Source organism: Rhamphochromis longiceps, linkage group LG20 (genome assembly GCF_057381845.1).
Source record: "Rhamphochromis longiceps isolate RC_006_pf linkage group LG20, R_longiceps_female_GT1.1, whole genome shotgun sequence".
Taxonomy (NCBI): domain Eukaryota; kingdom Metazoa; phylum Chordata; class Actinopteri; order Cichliformes; family Cichlidae; genus Rhamphochromis; species Rhamphochromis longiceps.
Window position 1 is genome coordinate 35,423,237 of NC_140576.1, and position 19,942 is coordinate 35,443,178.

Here is a 19,942-nt window from a genome sequence, read left to right on the forward strand (position 1 = left end):
GCAGCTGCTCAGCCATAGAAACCCATTCCATACGGACGTTTCTTGAGCTAATCTGAGGGCAAATAGGAGTTTGGACGTCTGTAGTGACTGACTCTTGTTAGATTATAATATTATTTTATGCCATGTTATACCCCTAACTAAAGATTGTGAATTATTATGTAGTTTTAGTTTGCATTATTCTCCTGAATTAGAAGAAGCTGATAACTATTGCATTCGTTAAACTGATTTGCATTACATTAGACTGCTGATTTATTGTGGATGAATGATATTGTTTTATGATGTTATAAGAAATACTGTTTGCAGAAAGTCATCGACTTATTTGTCTGATTAGAAGAGAACAGAGCATACTGGAGTTTTCTGCCCCAACTCAGCAGGAGCAGATAAACGGGGAGCCAAGGTCGTAGCTTAGGCACCGTGTGAGAGAAAAGCATGTGAATGTTTAGGCTTTTATGATAAGGTGGGAGAACCAGAGGCTATAAGAGTTTGAGCAATGCTCCACCATTTTGAGATCTGAGGCTGTCTGCATACGGTGTCCATCTCCCACGCGTGTGTTCATTAAAATCATCGTTTGACTTAACCCGGCCGGACCAGTGTTGTTATTGTGGTTTTTTCTCTTGTCTCCATCCCCAATATTTTGAACCTTAACACTCTGCACCTAGTTGGTGACCTCTGTGCGCCTCAGTACCTGCTGACCCCGTTCTGTGATTTTATGTGGCCTACCACTTCATGGGTGTTGTTCAAAAATCACTTTCACATAATACTGCTATCAGCCTGGAAGTGACTGGAACACATCAGAATCTGAGCAATGTTTCCTGCACCCCGATGAATTTATGCCACAAAGAATTAAGGTAGCACCAAAGACAAAAGGAGGTCCAACAAGGTACTCGCACTTTGAATGGTCAGAGTAGAAAGCACTATATAGAAGTATTGGTATAAAAGTAGCTGTCCATTTGCCAAGTATCTATTTAAGCGTCTAGTACAGGGGTGGGCAACTCCAGGCCTCGAGTGCTGGTGTCCTGCAGGTTTTAGATCTCACCCTGCGTCAACACATGTGACTCAAATGATTGTTCATTACCAAGCCTCTGGAGAACTTCAAGACATGTTGAGGAGAACATTTAACAATTTGAATCAGCTGTGTTGGGTCAAGGACACATCTAAAACCTGCAGGACACCGGCACTCGAGGCCTGGAGTTGCCTACCCCTGGTCTAGCATGTGCATTTCCCATCTAGTGTCCTTTTCTTCCCAGTTTCATTTCCCCTTCATTTGCTCACTCGACTGTATAAAGACACAAAATCAGACTGAGATGAGTTTGTCGTTTATTGAAACTTTCCATTGAATAAACACAGCAGGGGGAATTGGGTTGGGGATGTCTCCATAGCAACAAGTCACACACATCATCACTGTCAACACCATCGCCATGGTTACTGATGCCGGGTAGACTATTGTGACACAAGAGGACACATCACAGAGGTGAAGAAGAGGATGATGAAGAATAAAGAGGGAGGGTAAAAAAAAAAAAACAAGGAAAGAAAGAAAAGTGAATGGAGGAGAATTAAAAGCATAAAAGATGAGAGAAAGGATAAAAAGAGCCAATGAAGTGGTATGGACAGGTAATGGTCTCACACACACACAAACACACACGCGCACACACACAGGAAACAGGAAGTAGAATCACACTGATCTTCAGATACTGAACGACACGAGCAGTAAACACGTCACCATGCGGGAGGAAGATACCGACGCTAAAAACAGCTTCACTTTCAAGAAAAACAACCCAAGAAGAAGAAGAGGAAGAAGCATCACTTTTTTATAGACCCAGAACTTTCCAGAAAGACTCGATTGGCTAACAGAAGACAAATTAAAATAAATTTAAAAAACAATTGCAACATTTCAAAGTAGCTCGCTGACAGAAGCATCCATCTGAAGATTTAAGCCAATAACTGAGATCAACATGTAAGTCATGGAGGAATCTTAACTGAATTTTGTGCTCTGAATTTTCACATCGCCACCATTTAGAATGGGAAAAGTGAGTTTCCAAGTGGGGAAATTTACCCCCATCAAGGTGGAAAAACTCCAAGAAACCAGTCATCTAAAATTTTGGTCTGCCATTGAGTTGTTGATGCCACAAATGTAGACTCATAGCACAACAACTTGTATCAGGATGTAATCATCAGCTGCTGTCTGCATAGAAACCGTTTCCAGGTAAAGATATTTATCGGGTACTGGAAACAGCTGTTGCTTAAAACCTCTGATCTTTGTGAACAAAGCAAAGTCAGAGGCTTTGCAAAGTCAGTCCAAATAATTATCCCATACTTAGTCTTCCATTCATTTGTCTCTTTTTAGGCTCCCCGCCTCCAAAAGCCCACCTTCACTTTCTAATTGGTTTAAATCTGGAAGCCCTTTGAGGGGCAGTGAACTGTACTGCCTGCTCCTGATGGGCGTTTCCGTTGCATCATAGCAGTACATTGAAATCATCAGATTGGTCTTAGCCGAGTTTAGACCCAAAGTAGAAGCCAGTAGAATCAGATCTGGCTTCGTTTTAGTGGCGGTGATCGTCCAGATGGACGTTTCTGCAGCTGGAATGTAACACACAGCAGATCGAAGCTCGGCTGAGCCCATTAAACACACAAACTGTGCAAACTGTAATGACGAGGGGCCATTTTGGATCCAGTTTCCACCGGGCGTCACTGTGATGCTGTAGGCCGGACTGGGTTTTACTATGTGCTCAAATTGACATCACTTCCTGTTTGATATTTACATGCAGCGGGGAGGTGATGTTGGCAGACGCTCTGTTAGTTTGTTTAATGTGGTTCTCATTTTGGTTTAAATCTGGTTTTCATTGGATTTTTCTCAGTGTGGACCCAGTCTCAACAGCTTCACGATTGGCTGGTGTGAATCTGGTTTGCTGATGTAAGGAGGCGGGGCATAAAACTTTGGGCAGGGCAGCTCAATAGGAAACAGGAAACATTTCAGTCTATATTATATATCTGTTCATAGTGATATCTATACAACACAAACATACATTCTCTCCACAGATTAATTAATATGAATAACTCTTATCAACATCGTCACTGGTTTCAGGTTTCTATTCGTCACCGATGTCTTGGTGGATTCTTCAAGTTGTGGATTTATTATCTATAACTCTCTTTTTTAGTCATTTACACATCAATTCATTATAGTGAACATCTAACCCCCCCTTTCCCCTCATCCCTCCCCCACCCCACCCATTAACTTTGCAGCCAGGAGTGTCACATTGTGGGTTGGTTGCAAGCGACCCACTGTTGGTTCACTCCGACTTGTCCTGTGAAGGAAAGACAAATGGAAAAAATCTGATTAAATAAATAAAAGCTGCTGGCTTTTTTCAAATGACCTTCATTCACCGACGAGTCTTTTTGAAAAAGCAACATTAACCTCGAGTTTTAATGTTTTGCGTCAGTGACTAAAAACGAATCCCCATCCTGGAGAAACCAGAAACAAAAATACAATATTTAATCTTTAAAATTTACAGTCAAATCCCTAAAAATAGCGAGAGAAAATAAACGAGGATGACATCTTAGTCCCCCTATAGAGCCCCAAACATTTCACAACATTCCTACGCATGAATATGAAGCTTTACATTCATGATTGTTTCAATAAATACACAGCAGATGAACACAGTATTAGATCACACATTTAAAGATGTGAAAAAACATTCTGATAGAGGTCCTTGGGTTTGGTTGGCAAAACTGCAGTTCCATTAATGGCCACTTGAGGCAGACTCCAAAAATCCCCAGAGACTGCTGTGTTAAAGTGTCCGGCTTCACATCAGTAAAATAAAAATAAAGTAAAAATCATGTTTAGAGCCTGGTACAAAGCCTGAGCATTCATTAAATAGATTTTTGGATATTGTGATGGAACAGTGGAGAGCAGACAGGAAATCTAGGAGAAAAATGAGGGGGAAGATGAACAGTAAGTGGCCTTTAGGTGGATTCCACTCTGGACCTTTGTATTAGCCTTATGGTGTATGGGTTACCTACTCAACCTGGTAAACTGAACTGGGACCCTCTTGTATTTTTAACTAAACTGAGAAATATGATGGCTCGATGTGAGGGATGTGCCATCAAGTGGTTTGCTCTTCAGTTTTGGTGAGTGAAATTCTAGTGTTTTATTAGTCTGTTAATAATTGGAAGATATCTGTGTGCATGCTTTGCACCTAGCTGATGTCGTCGTACTGCAACCTCAGTTTTAAATATGGAAACTTCTGACTCCAAGAAACAGAAATTATAGGGCCCAACATACTAAAAGTGATGCTTCAAATTGAACCTTCAACTTAAACGCAGCAAGGAGGCATTCACTAAGCCTCCACAATCTCACCTTCTTCCTGTCAGCTCACATCTGGTTGGAGAAGGAGGTGGGCGCCCCCTGCTGGCCATAGCCCTGACCATACTGCGCTTCCTGGATGACAAAAAATAAAAAATAAAAAAAATACATAGGATGAATTCAGTTTTCTTGATTAATGATCACTTATTTTGTATGTAAAATGTCAGACTCAAAGACTAAAATTCAATCTACAGTCATGGGCAGCAAAGTGTTTCTGTTTTAAACAATTATCATATACATTAATTATCACATATAATGTAATTAACTGACCCATCATCTGAATAGCAGATGTTAGAGATGTCTGTTCTGATCAAACAGGTCATCAGGAGATAAATTATGTTTCAACCAAAATCAAATTACCGAGTCACAAAGCTTCAGCTAAACTCTTCCCTTGAGGTTCCAGGTTTGACGTTACCAGCATCATCAGTGCATCTGCTCACCTGGTTGTATCCCTGCTGGCTGTAGTCAGGTTGGTAGCCTCCCTGGTTGCTGGCATATGGGTCTTGCTCATAGGCTCCCTGCTGGCCGTAGGCATCGGGTGCGGCAGGCTTGCTCTCAGGAGGCGGAGCCCGCATGAAGGGAGCGATGATGCCCGTCTCCTTAAAGACGAACCAGAGGTTTCCAACCCACAGGATCAGGTTAATGAAACCAAATGCCTGCAAGAGGAGAAGCTGAGGGTTATCACGTCATTCTCTGTTACCAAATTCAGATTCTGATAGAAGTGCCAAGAGCTGCACTTCCTCCAATGGCCACTTCTGCAAAACCTAGTCAATCCCAATAGACTCCCATGTTAAAATAGCTTAGAACTTTGCAGTTGAATGCATCAGTATTTTTTTTTATATAGCACCGATTCACAACAGTCACCTCAAGGTGACCTCAAGGCAAAAACCCTACAATATTAGAAACAAACCCCAAAAGACAGACGACCTATGAGCACTTGGCCGCTTGGCAACAGTGGGAAGGAAAAACTCCCTTTTGACAGGAAGAATCCGCTGGCAGAACGATCGAGGGCTGCGACAGCTTAGGAGTGAGAAGAGGCAGGCAGGACAAAAGACAGAAATTCACCTGTTTTAGGTGAATGGGGATAACTCGGCCATTTAAAGTATATTATGGCTTTAAGTTTTGCATTATTGGGGTTGAGGCCTCACTGAGTGACTAAATATAGCAAATGCAGTCTTCAGTGCTTTAAGAGTTTCTTTCAGCTCCAAGAGGTTCCCAAATCCACCCTCATTTGATAAAGAACTGATTTTGTTTTCTTTTCTTTTTTTTAATGCCTTCTACCATCCAAAGTACAAACAATAACTGAAAATAAACTGTATTCATTAGCTTAAGTTAGCATCCTGATTAATAAAAGTAAATCATGGAGGCACCTTGAAATTTAGGGGCATAAAGTTTTTTTTTCTTCACGTATTTAGGTTACAGTAACAGGGAGCAGGGTTGATGGTGAAGACGAAAAGAACAAGATCAAAATCAACATCCTGCGTCACGATCAATCATCTAAAGCAACCGACAGCGCACAAGATAGGTGAAGAGGAGCAGGAGTGACAGAAGGGTAGCAGCAAGAGAGAAAGGGGAGATGGTAATGACACCTGCTATACTGTATGGTTTAGAGACAGTGGCACTGACAGCAAGACAGGAGGTCGAGCTGGGTGTGACCAAGATTAGAAAGGAGTCCATCAGAGGGACGGCTCAGGTCGAGCGGTTTGGGCACAAAGTCCTAGAGGCAAAGCTGAGAGGGTTTGGGCACGTACACTGATCGACTGGATTTTTAAGATGGAGCTGCTAGGTAGGGGGAAAAGAGGACGACCTCAGAGAAGATCTATGGTTCTAGTGAAAGAGGACATGCAGAGGGTTGATGTGGCGGAGCAGGAGGAGGATGCTATGGATAGGGTCAGATGGAGGAAGATAATCCATTAAAGCGAAAGGTAGAAAGGAAGAGGAGGAAAAGAAGGAGGACAACAAAGTGCGAGTGCCCCATCAGCAGTTACTTCATCAGTACAAAAACAGCCAAGTGTGAAATCTGTCTTACTTTAAGACAGAATTAAACATTTATGTCACTGACCTGAAACAAGTGAATTTAAACCCATCTTCAATAAACAGAGAGTTTGATCCAGCACCAGTTTTCTTTATAATCCGGTGCTAAACGTGTCATTGTTATTTAGTTTATGTCATTTAGTTGACATTATATCTGAAATCTTGCTTCTTTGACATGTTGAATTTTTTTTTTTTAATCTCTCATTAATCTTAAGCTCGAGTTGAAGACTACTGGACTTCTGTTCTAACTGCTCATGAGTTCCTCTTGAGGCGCTGTTATGAGCCAGGTCATTGTTTCCGTGTGGTACTGTCACTCACCACACCAGAGGGGGGCGTTGTTTGTACTCTGTGATGTTTGTGCTATGTAAGTTTCCAGGTGGAGGCTGACCATCGGGGGAAGATGGAATGAGGCCGGCTACAAATTGGGACCTGACTAGGCCGGCAGCCCCTCCTGCTTCCTGTTTCCAGCGAGCTGCGTGTTTGGCCCCGTGTGCTGTGTGACTGAGTTTTCCGGGATGAGAAGCGCTAGACTGCAGTGTAAACGGTGTAAAAAGACCTCTAACTGGACATGGTAGCTGTAGGGGTGGGAAGACTTTTCTTTTTAGAACCTTTTTCTCCTGTTTTGGTTAGTGAAGACAGGTAAGAGGCTTGTATTTTCTTTTGTGGTTTTATCACTATAGGTAAGTTAGTTCTGGTTTATTTCTAGTGTGTTTTGTTTGTTGTTTTGGCCATGCCCACCCTGACGCTCATTACCTGTCCAGTTAATAAAACGACTAGTCATTGTAAAGCCGTGGCTGTGTGATTGACTTCTTTGCGATCTTTTTTTGCTTTCCTCGTGTTGCACTCCGGCTCGAGGCCGGTGTGTAACAGGCGCCGTCACTTTGGACATGGTCCCGAGAGTCTCTTACCTACTCTGTCATCAGGCGAGTCGTCAGGGTCACACCTTGGCTCATGTGAAAGAAGTCCAATTTCTTTTTACTCGAGTGCTTAAGACTCTCGTGCCCTGGATGACTCAGAACCTACAGACATTTCTCAGTAATATTCTGTGCGGGTCAGTACTGACATTCTAGTATTGTAGTATCCATGAACTTTCCCCGTCCTATGGCAAGACTCAGATGTGCCCAGGCCCAGTGAAAGTCTTACCACAGAGGTGTTCAATCCAGACATAACCGGGTCGTGGACTTCACGGCAGCTGTTCTCATCCTCTTTACAGGCGGGGATCATAGTGATGACTTCATCCGGGTTGGTCGCAGTCTTTACGTCGGACAGACCTTTGGCCCAGGCTGCCGAACTCACCAGCCACATGAAGGCAAACACTCCGGTGACTCCCAGGTCCTGAAACGGCACAAAGACAGAGTGAGGGAGGTTATTCAGAGGTCAACTGGGAAGTCGGGTGGCTGTACTTACGATCAGTGGGCCCTTGTTGTTCTCCTTGTACTTTTCAAAGAAGAAGACGTAAATGCTGAGAGCCGCCGTAGAGTACAGGAAGGCGAAGACGCCGATGGTGACAAAGAATTCGGCCGAGGAGGAGTAGTCGCCAACCAGGAAAATCGGTTCTTTATTCTCAGACTTACAGGTGGGGGCATGAAAATACTCCTGGTGGAGTCTGACAGAGGAGTTTAAAGTTATTGAAGGTGAAGCTAAAGTGAAAAATACAACATTTGGTTCAGACATTGGTGACCAACAAGAACTAATACACAGTTAATAACTTTAGAGCTCCGACAGTCACACCATCTGGTCAAAACACCCCTCAAAGCTTTGGACCCAGGGGTCCTGCCTGAGGAACATTTATAAATAAAATTGAGCTGAAAGAAGTTTAAACATTTAATTTTTTATTTAATATTTTTTAGCTTCAGAGTTTATGGCGTCTGTGCGTGTTCTGACCTGAAGGGATACTCAAACTCCACTTCTATTTTCAGGTCGCTCTGCGTCCGGTTCTTGCACTCCACCGCAATCTTGAACATCCCGGAATAACTGCCACAGGTGGAGAAGGCGAAGATGGCGAAGAACTGGGGGAGGAAGAAGGAGGAGCAACAACACATCACAAGCATTACTCGCAGCAGTGGTATCCTCCTGTATGTGGCATAGCACAGCATTTTCATCTCACTCCTAAAGTTGTTCCAGGTTCTAATTTCCATTTCCTTTTAGTCTGACCAAAATCCAAAACACGATGTATTCGTGGTTTTGCACAGAGGTCACTCTGTTTGACTCAGACTAGAAAAATAAAAATCATGATTATATCACAAAGAGACTGAAGACTTATTTGCCTCCAAGAGGAGAAGCTGTGTTTTTGTAGAGAAGGTTATTTAGGTTCATTAGGACGGCTTAATTAATTTTTTTATTGATAAATAAATAAATTCAGCACTTGCAGGCAGATTTTTACAATTGCTCAAATATTGCACTGAATTTAGCAACACTAAACTGTTACATGCATTTATAGACTCTCTTTAGGATGAAGAAACTGACATGACTGTGTCACCTGACCTTTGACCTGCAAACAGCATCCTCAGTAAAAACAATTTTTCATGGCCGTGACCTTCCTGTGGCTAAAAATTGCTGCTATTTTTTTTAAATACATATAAATGCAGTTCTGCTGAAGCAGAGGAGGCGCTGGCTCCTGCAGGATGATGACTCATCGTCACGTCTATGTTTAGCGACTCATTGCGAAGCTTTGCATATCAGACAGGAACCGAACCAACAACTGCCTCGGCCTCACAGAGCTGTGCACACTGACTTCAGCGGCCTGATGAAAACAGGCTTCACGTTGAGTCAGCGGGAGGAACTTGGTGACGTTTTTATGTGTGATGTCACTGATTTCCCCACCTGCTACAGAACGTGGAGGAAAGTGAAACCAGGGTCATCATTAAGATGTTCGCAGCCTTGCGTGATTTACATGCAGGAAGATCCAGATTTATTTTCATCGTCTTGTATCCAGGAGTCAAAGTTTAAACTCCTGTATGATGTGGTTTGTAAGGAGGTCTGCAGTTTTTACTAGTTTTTATTTTTTTTAATATCCAGACCCCTTATAGTCCCCAATCATGGGGCGACCACTCTACCTACTGAGCTATCCCTGCCCTGTGATTGGGGGCAGGGATTTTGTGATTGTTCTGCTTTTACCTGCTGATAACTAAAAACCTGACACTCAGCACACCTACTTTGAACCAGGGTAGATATGTTACTGTGCAAAAGAAAGTGCAAAAAACAAAAAAGTGTGCACATCTAAGAAGAAACAGGCTTGATACCAGACCATTGTTGGAACAAATTGTTGCCAAAAAGATCCCACTTGTGCTCCCGCTTTGCCACTAGTGTCACAACTAGAGTCCCAAAAAGTGTCCCTGCTTTTCTACAGCTGTTGCCACATCTGTAGACACCAGCTGTGATGCTCTTCTAGCCAACACTCAGACACGTGTGAGGACCAGCCGTGAGGCTCAAACAGCCTGATGAACCGCTGCTTCGACTGTCCCCATTTCCCTATAAATTTGCCATAAAACATCCACACAATTCTGAAAATTCACACTTGGTCCTCGCAAGGAGGCTGCATGAACCCACATCCACGTTGCCAAGTAGGGATTGGGCCGTCTGACTGTGACCATCTGCTCAGTCAGTGTGTGGGTGTGCGATATTTAATACCATACATACAGTACTGAGAGCTGAAGCTGTTACATCACTTCCCATCCAGCCTTCGGCATCTCAGTGGAATTTGTGAATAAGCCATTTCCTTGTTGTCTGAAGGTTTAGAAAAGGTTTTATGTTTTCAGACTTGTTTTATAGAGTTGATCTGACAATGTGATACAACATATATATGAAGTTAAGTCAACATGCGCCCTGTCAGCCAGTGTGTGAAGGTCAGCCTGGACTGAGATTTAACAGGGTTTTTTTTGGGACGTCCATCTAACTAAACGCTCACATTTAATCTGAGGTATTGAGGCACACTGGCTGAGACCTCCCATGCTTTATTCCCCATTTCTCTTGGTGAAGCAACCAGTGATCTCCACAGACAGCACTTTCAACAGGATCTGTAATCACTGACGAAGCTATCAGTGTCCGATCTCTCCTACCTGCTAATTAAATCATTAGGACAACCGATCTATGTCTATGCTTGTTTTCAATCTTCACAGATGTCTGTACCTGAGACCCTCTGTTATCAATGTGAGATGTCGAAACTGTTACATATACCACATGAACATCGCTGCTGCTAAAAATATGATCATATTATAAACAAAGAACCACGACCAGGGATTCTTTTGACGAGTCTGGTGTGAAAATGTAAATAAAAGGAGGCTAAAGAGCTTGGAAAGAAAAAGCGTCTGGACTTCTTTAAGTTGCTTGAAGACGTTTTACCTCTCATCTGAGAAGCTTCTTCAGTTCTAAGGTCAATCCCCCCAAAGAGGGACAAAAGGACCCCCCCCCCCCCCCCCCCCCCGTTTTCAGGACCCAGGACCCACACCTGTTTTCACACCTTGGCTCAAGTGATTAGGTAGAGGATCATCAGGAGGTCCTTTTGTCCCTCTTTGAGGGGATTGACCCTAGAACTGAAGAAGCTTCTTGGATGAGAGGTGAAACGTCTTCAAGCAACTTAAAGTCCAGACGCTTTTTCTTTCCAAGCTCCTTAGACTATGATGACCTGGATGACTGAGAACCTTCACAGACATAAATAAAAGGAGACGTTTTATATGCTAAAGGTTGTTTTGAGCAGATACTTATATCAGATGATGAAATGACTCCTGAAATTTCACTGAAAATTCATTTTAAGTTGTTTTTTTCCCCCCACAGTGAACAATCATAAATCAGATCAAACGACCAGGAGTACCGATGCTTCTTTCTGCTACTGTAACATATTTTAAACTATGATACATCCCATGATGCTGAAGCTCACTGAGTTTTTTGTAATGAAAACTTTAATACATCTGAAAAATTCATGTGTATATCTCCTGCATCTATGAAGTTATGAGGTCCCTAAAATGTTTTTAAAAACCCTCCGGACTGAGCTGATGTACGAGGTTTTATCCACAACGAAAAACCAAAAGAAGAGCGAGTTGAGGGGGAGGGGATTTCAATCTCCCTACAGCGCCCCCTGCTGTGTGGATGCTGGCATCTACAATTTATTTCAAAATAAAACCAGAAGGTTAGCTCGTTAATAGTAGGAGCTGAATCATACCTGCAGTTAGTGAACTTTTAGCAGCTTAAAGGCTACAAACATAGAATAAAACTGATACAGTAAGATTTTTATGTTTTATTATATGTTTTTATTACAAGTCATGAATGCGTACTTTAAATATTAACATTAAAGCTGATCAGCTGTTAAACAGAAGAAAATTATTCGTTCATACATGATCATGGATATGTGTGAATTGTGCTTTCATCTAAGGTGAACCATTAAACTCTGATGGTGTATGATGTTTCTGAGCTTTAAACAGGAACGTGAACTCAGCTCCGGGAGTTATACGTCCTTAAAAACTCTGGAGGATACGGTGCATCTGTGCTGTGGTTGCAGGTTTTTGTGGTGCAGCTGTTGGTCTGATGAACTCACCCATTCTAGGACCTTAATGAAGCCCAGAGGAACCTTCAGCACCCTGAACTGACCCTGGGCCACCAGCTGCAGACAGAAAGACACACACTGGTTAATTATGTTCATCCGAGCAGCCTGACGAAAGACGAGCACGCGGATCTCCTGCTGTCAGGAGCACTTTCACTCAGGGCCAGAACATCATAAACAGCAGCATCATTTCTGCTAAATGAAACATTTGGAAGAAAACTTTTTCCCCAAAATATTTCCAAACTTTTCTGTACTTTAAAACCATCCTAGAAAAACAAAAACAAGCAAACCAACACCTACAGAGATGCTAGGTGGCAGAGAGGAGGGTCAGCGTGGTTTCATGGACTTATTTCTATTAACCATCAACGACATGTTTAGACTTTCATCAAGAGAAACTTTGAGCTCAACTGTTGTTATCAATAATAACAATTCACTGAGAATATTGGCAACATTAAAAAACATTCCCATCATACCGAGTCAGCTGACTTAATGAATGATTCAGACTGCAGGTCTAAAATGCAGACACTGGGAGTGGAGAGGAGACCGTCATGATAATCTCATCATGCAATAAGCGACAGAATTTATCTGTATATAACATTTTTGTATGCATGTTATTCACAACTGCACAACAAAGTTTCTTTATTGCAATAATCTGAACAGCTTTTCTTACGTTGTAGGAGACGATCTAACTGCACATGGAAACCCGCAGTTTGCTGTGTAATAGTCCTTCAGTCTTAATGATCCTTGCATATGTTTCTGGATGTTAAAATGATTTTCTCACCACTTCATTTCAGCTTTAATGAAAAAAGCTGGACTCATTTTCACTGATCGGGAGAAGATTTGTTGTGCAGGGAAATTTTAAAAATGTCAGAGAACAACTTTGTTCTGATTCCAGAGCGTTTCAGGGACGTTATTCTACACGCAGGAATGAAGAAAAACTGGCAAATGTTTTTGGATCGTTTGAAAAACATTTGGAACAATTCAACGAAGAAATCTTCAGAATTAACAGAATTGGATGTGAATGACTTAACAGATTTCAAATGATTTTTGAGACTTTGATAATTATCCAATTACTTGAGAACAAATGCATAAAATTCTTTAAACAGTGCAAAAATCATTGCCAGATTATCTGAAATCATCATCTCTTTTTCTGGGAACACTTTCATGTTTCAGCTTTTTGGCAATGACTCAGTCACTGCTTTGATTATTCTTCATTTAAAATGAGTTAAACATGTACCTAAACATGAATTATAATGCGTTCAATGTCACAATCCTTCATTTTAAATTGAACTTTAAAATCTTCATTTCAGATTTAAATACACATCAAGCACATCTTGCAAACAGACAGCATCATGCACCGTGTTCAAACAAACAGATCCATTCTTCCTCTCAGATTTCAACCTGCTGCTCGGCTCGTGGGATATTCAACACTCGCATAAAGGTGCCAAGGATAAGGTATTAAACAGGCTTTAGGGATATTATAGTATTACATTCATTACCAAACATAACTGCAGACACACTTATGGCTCAATAAAAGAATAAAAACAAGCAAAAAGTTATTTTTGTAATCAAATACAGTTAATTTCACTTTATTCACTTATTACTTTAAAAGGTTCTGTTTAATAATCAAAGTACTTCCAGTAAATTTTTATTTTATTGTATATTGTGACTTTACATTATAAAGTACCTTGAGACACATGTGGTGAACTGGCACTACTTTATATAAAACCAAAAAAGGGATTGTAAGCTTATTTTATTAGGACTATAACACTGTCTCTGAGGTTGGTTATGACAGGCCGCCAATCTGACGCAGGGCTAATGAAAATATAATGAAGTAAAAATGAACAACAATGGAAAAACAGGAATTTATAGAATGCTTTTGCCTTCACTTTATATGCAGACATATTCCAGAAATGAAAGAGTGAAGACTGAAAGACTCAAATGTTGCAGATAACAGTTTAAAGCAGAATAAAAATGCACGAGATCCTTAACCGCAAATAGTAATTAATTAAATGCTGATATTTTAAACTGATGAACACTCAGACGGCGCTGAGGTCGACTCAGACTTCTAGGAGTTTTGCACTGGTCTGCCTGAGCGGGCTCATCTCAGGAGGAGTGATGCCAGAATCTGTTGTTAACATCCAATAAAACCAGCCAGCAGAGCTGAAATGATTGTTTACTGACTGAGACTCTGACAGTAGGAGGGAACATCATTCAGTTGTTACCTTTCACAGTTAAACTGGATCTTTATCGAATAAAGGTATTCCCTTTTCAGTATTTGTTTACATTCAAAAGAAGCTACAGGAACAGTCAGTAAACACATGAATCTCATGGATAACTGACTGACACGCTTCAGTGTGCGAGACGGGAATTTGCTCCGTCTCCATTGGTGGACGTGCAGTACGGGAAGCTCCACAGGGGACTGAGCCGTCTCCATTCCTGTTCACCTCGTACCTGCGACATCAGAGCTGAATAAACTGATCAGGAAGGCGGGTCTGTGATTGGCTGCAGAGTGGACACATTTATCCACACATTTAGCAGACAAACCGCCGATTTCATTTTAAAAAGTGATGCACAGCACAGTAATTTAGTCTCCATGGCAATGTGCCACTCTCCACCATGTTGTGAAGTTCTTTGCTTGGCACTTTGTGCGTTCCTGCTGAAACACCAGCACCATTTAATCGGCAGCTTTAAAATAAAATGGCTTCTCAAACTAGAGTCTGTTCGTCCCACCAGACCAGAATCCCAACCTTTTGCACACCTACAGGTCATAAAAAAAATTCCCCGACTTTGCTTCTCTTCAGGTAAAAACATTTCTTTCATTATTTTACAGATGTTCCCCATCCAACACAGACCACAGATCAGAGTTCCCAAAGGCTGTGGCACATGGGTGAGCCTCGGGACTTTGTGTCCTGCACCCACCAGTGCTACCCCTCAGCCTCCTAACAGACACAGCTACGGTAACAATTTCAAAATCCTATGTGGCCCTGCTCTCAAGTTTCACCAAGTTTTTCACCTTAAGGTCGAGGTCACCGAGACTCGAACTCGTGAATGGTTGTTAGTAAATGGGCTAATATGTTGCCTCATTCTGCATTCACAAACTTCCATGCTGCTCGCCCGCCCGTCAGTGAGACGACAATGCCCCATCAGCCTTTTACAGCCGAGGGGTAAAAAGGTCACAAGCTCAGAGGAGGATAACCAGATACTGCAGCCATGCAAACTGCAGTGCCGTCATCTGACCATGTAATCAAGAGCAGAGCTGAAAACATATAAAAGATATGAAATCCATTTCCCACAAATATGAAATTTTGGACAACGTGCTTGAATACCACCTCCACAAACAATAGTGCACTCCTTTGAGATCTAAAATAGACTGCGCAGGATCATAGCCACGGGTTTTGGACTCATTTGTAGCCATCTGGTTGCAGATGGTAAGTGTTTGCTTTCTGGGATGTGGTTAACATGGCACAAAGCTATTTTATTATATTTTTTTCAACCTCAAAACAAGATCTTTTTTGTCAAAAACAAGTGTGAAAATGGTGAACATACACATCCTTCAGCCTTTACCCTTCCTCACCTGGAGAGATTCTTCTTCTGAAGCACATCCCAGCACGCTGAAAAAAAGACTAGAGTACTGCTAGACTGTTAAATTTAATGCACTGGGAGTACGAATGTGTTTTTAAACCACCATCATGTCAAACACATGCTGTGATGGGCCTGAAAGGTAGCTCAGCTTTACCGGCAAAAACCCCCCAAAAACAGGAGCATCAGCTAGAAATGTGTGAAACTGGACATCTGTACGGCTGCTGTGGTCTGTAATAAAAAGCATTTCTGAGCTCCTGATTTTTTATTTTGTGCATCGTGTGAATATTAAAACATTAAAGGGGACCCATTTTTTCCTCATGTCCAACGCCATATTTTTATTGCTGGACACTAGTAGAGTGACTGTGCAAGATTCACAGAGTTCACAATAGTCCTTTTATGAGAAACAATCCAGCCTTATGTGCCTCCCCTTTGACCAAAACTGAATATTTGGTTGGGCCTCTGTGCTGGCAGCCAGAGCAGACCGTATCAGGGATTTCCCCTCTTTATGATACAAACAAGCCAAGAGCAGAAAAAAAAGCCCTCACACCAAATATTTCAGAGGTTCTCCTTCACAGAGATCATCACATAGGCTCAACTGGCCATATTTAATCAGAGTGTAACATTTATTCATGACAGAGTCAGGAAAACCAAATGTTTCAGTTATATTTTTACATTAAAACATAGAAATCGAGGATTTAAGAGTTTTCTGATTTTAATTGGTTCGTTTTAACCACCACAAGTCCATAAAAAATATTAAAGACGAAACGAGCAGTAACATCTGTAACACTTGTAATAATGCTGCCCCCTGGTGGTGGACATGGTTAAATTCTGCAGTGGGAAACTACAAAAACTGCGTTTAAACGGAGGGACGTAAAATTCTGGAGTTTGTTATGAAGCGTAACACAGAACACTCAGATATGACATCATTAATTAAATGCAAGCGATCAAAGAGGCCGACAGAAGTCAGCTTTGGACTGAAATCACGTTTGACACAGAGCAGCTTTCATCAGCTTTCCCGGGCTTTTTTCTCCTCTGTAGTTTAAAACAGTAAAAATAAAGCGGCGGTGAAACAACAGCTGGATATGAAATATCGGGCTGTGATAGAAACTAACGGCGAAGCAATGCTGGCTTTTCTCTCGGTCTCCATCTTAAAAGGTAGCTGATGAAGGAGAGGAGGAGAAGGGGTGGGAGGAAGAGGAGGAGCAGCTGAATCATCTGGGTGAACCCGCTTAGACCCGGGTTAAATAACGCGGATCAGGTAGAAGGAAAACGGCGAGAGAAAAACAGATCCGGGCAGACCCGCAACATCATCAGCATCAGCATCCCGAGCAGAGAGGACGCCCTCCCCCTCCCCCCCCGGCTGCCATTTTACAAGCCCAGACACACACACACACACACACACACACACACACACACAGCATTTCATCACGGGCGCACGGGGCTGCTGATATTTTCATGTTTGTGCGTTTTTGTTTCGGGCCTCCTGCAGACACCGTGGCGCAGGGATGGAAACCCCAGACAGCCACTCCTGTTTCCAAACCTCCCGCAGTCCGCCTCACATCCCCCTCCCTCCCACACACACACACAGTGGTACAAACACACAAACATATGGACCACCATGAAGAACCGAGCCCGGTCCAGAGAGCCTCTCCCCTCCGTCTCTCCATGTCCTCCTCCCGGGCATCCTCCGCCAGCTGTCGGAGCCGCCTCCTGCGGCCGACACGGAGATGCTTTACCGGGAGGCAAAATGCATACAAATTCCGAACCGAAACACGAACACAACCCGAACCCACAGCTGATCAACCCGCAGCAGACAGGTGAAATATATATATATATATATATATATATATATATAAAAGGCGGATGTGGAGTGTTTGTACCTGATTTACGACGTCCATCCTGCAGAGTGTCGAGAGGACCGAGAAGATCTGGGAGGGGGAAGGCGTGAGGGGGGTTGAGTGGAGGGGCCGGGACTGTGTCTGAGTCCACGACATCATTTTATTTACTATAAAAAACACAAGAACAAAGAAACATTTCAGATTAAAAAAACAAACATTAAATATGATTATTTTAAAAAAAAAAAGATTTATTTTATTAAATTAAAAATTTAGCTTTTATTTCTTGAAGGGGGGGGGGATTGCGTCATCACGGTAGAAGGTGGTGGTGACGTGCTTGTGATCATGTGACCCAATACGTGACGTATAAATGTAATCTGTAACGCAGATTTATATTTTTATAACATTAAAACAAAAACCTCAGCTCATAATTTGATTTAACAGTTAATTCAAATAAACATTTAATGCTTACACAATTTAGGAACCAATATATGTTACAAATACAAGTAGATCTTAATCCTGAATCATTCAGTGGCTTTAATTCAATTTTTGTCAAAGTTTAAAGCCAAATTTCTGACAGACATTCGTATTGCAGTGGCATTCATCCTGGTCCCTCTGTGCCTGTGGGAGCACTCCTATACAAATGTTCCAAAATGAAATTCAGAGTAGACAAGGAACTGTTCCCATCAGTATCCACATGTAGACTGAGGTATAAACAACATCTTTGACTGCATTATGGAGTTTCGATACAACAATAACTACTAATAATTATTTGATGCTAGCCACCTGATCACTTTTGGTTTTATGATACTGCAGCCATCCTGGTGTCAGTCAGAAGTCATGTGAGTCTGATAATGACCACAGTTAACAAAAATGAACATTGTGCTGTATTCAGGAGTACTTTAAGCTAGGACTGATTTTATTCATACCATAGTCCGTGAGAGTCTAGGTCTATTTTCTCAGTCTACCAAGAAACTGCAAATATGAAGTCTTCTTTCATTTTTGCAGTTACTGGAGTCGCCCCCTGGTGGTCATTAAAAAGAATAAGACCCTGCCACTCAGAGGTCATTATGATTAACATCATCACTTGTTGATTTGTTGAGAGATTGCATTAAGCTAGACGACTGAAGTTCAAAAACATTTAGGTCACTTCAGTAAGTCGGTGCTTTTGAAAGATAGTTATATTTTTAAGTTAAAGTAACATTGATTGCATTTAGTGGAATGATTCATTTAAAAAAATTGGCTCTTTATAAACTTCATTAACAACAACCATTTGCAAAAAATCATGTTCCTTTAATAAACTGTTGTACTCGTTTCCCTAAAACATGAAGAATTGTCGTGTGTCAAGACTTTTGCACAGCACAGTATCTTAAACAACCGTCACCCTGGTGTTCCAGCAGTACTCATCATGCAAAGTCACTGTTTAATCATTAAATAAAACCTCTAACAATCAGCACAGCTGGAAAGTGTGGTGCCGATTAAAGACACCACTTATGACTTCCTGCTATGGTGTGCACTACGCCCTTCACAGAAGAGAAGACACAGGCTTTAACCCGACCTGGTGCGTGCTGACCAAGAAGACAAGAAGTCTGCAAGAACCAAATGGTGCTGCTCATGAAGGGAGTAGTGTGTACAGGTGGTATGCTATATTCATTTTATTCATTTTGAGGGGGAAGTTTTTACTGCATGGAGCTGTTGACCATGACGTCATAATTAAACCCATAAATGCTGATGTGCCAGACACTCATCAGTGTGTGCAAGCATCTCTGGTTAGCATTTTAACTCACTGGATTTGAATAAAAACAAACAAACAAACAAAAAAACCCCTAAAACACTACGTACTCCCCTAAAGATATTACATAAAAATCACCTGTGAATTTAACGTCATATTAGCTCAAACATACTTTTCTGTCAAAACAAGGGCTTTTCAAAGTGACCCCAAATCTCAGAGTGGCAGTTTTTAAGTCAAAGGACAAACAATAAATTCTTGTAGCAATTAGCAGCATCATTTCAAACAGACTTGCAGGTGTGTCAGGATGGCACAGATCAGACAAATGAGTTGGAGAACACACCCAGCCCTTATATGACCTCCCCGCCCCTTCCCCTTCTCAAGATAATTTGGGCTGAAGTGACTCTAAAGAGGTAAAACCTCCAGCTGTTCCTAGATATGGTGGTTTATAGGCTTTATAAATACAGGAGAAGGTTTAAAGTGAAACAGATAAAGAGTAGAAAACATTTAAAACAACCAATCACACGCATATCTGCCAATGAGGAACCTGGAAGGTGGGGTTTTACGTGTGGTCATGTGGTATCCCTGGCAGAGGGAAGATTATGTCATGGCTTTCAGGTGGCACAGGTTTCCCTGACCTTTGTGCAACAATGGCAACAGGCTATGTCTGCTGGTTTGGTGTGTGTGTCATGGAAATGGCAACAGATGGAAATGGGCTGTTAATTCTGTTTGAATCAAATGAGCTAGCTGAGCTCCAGTTAGGGCTGAAAGACGGATTTTGAGTGAGTGATCCTTTCCATCCTTCCATCCTTCCTTCCTTCCTTCCTTCTTTCAACTGGAGCTCATCCTTCAGTCAGCCAGCA

The 19,942-nt window shown here is 41.9% G+C and overlaps 1 protein-coding gene across 1 annotated transcript; it reads right to left on the reverse strand.

Moving 5' to 3' along the window:
• Window positions 1-1,309: 1,309 nt before the first annotated feature.
• Window positions 1,310-17,466, reverse strand: sypa (synaptophysin a). The gene is made up of 8 exons (XM_085394567.1): window positions 17,396-17,466; window positions 11,925-11,990; window positions 8,279-8,403; window positions 7,802-8,000; window positions 7,538-7,729; window positions 4,801-5,016; window positions 4,355-4,435; window positions 1,310-3,302 (listed from the first exon to the last, which is right to left on the reverse strand). The coding sequence occupies exons 1-7, from the start codon at window positions 17,411-17,413 to the stop codon at window positions 4,370-4,372; spliced, it is 882 nt and encodes a 293-aa protein (XP_085250693.1). The 5' UTR covers window positions 17,414-17,466; the 3' UTR covers window positions 1,310-3,302; window positions 4,355-4,369.
• Between the last annotated feature and the right edge of the window lie 2,476 nt (window positions 17,467-19,942).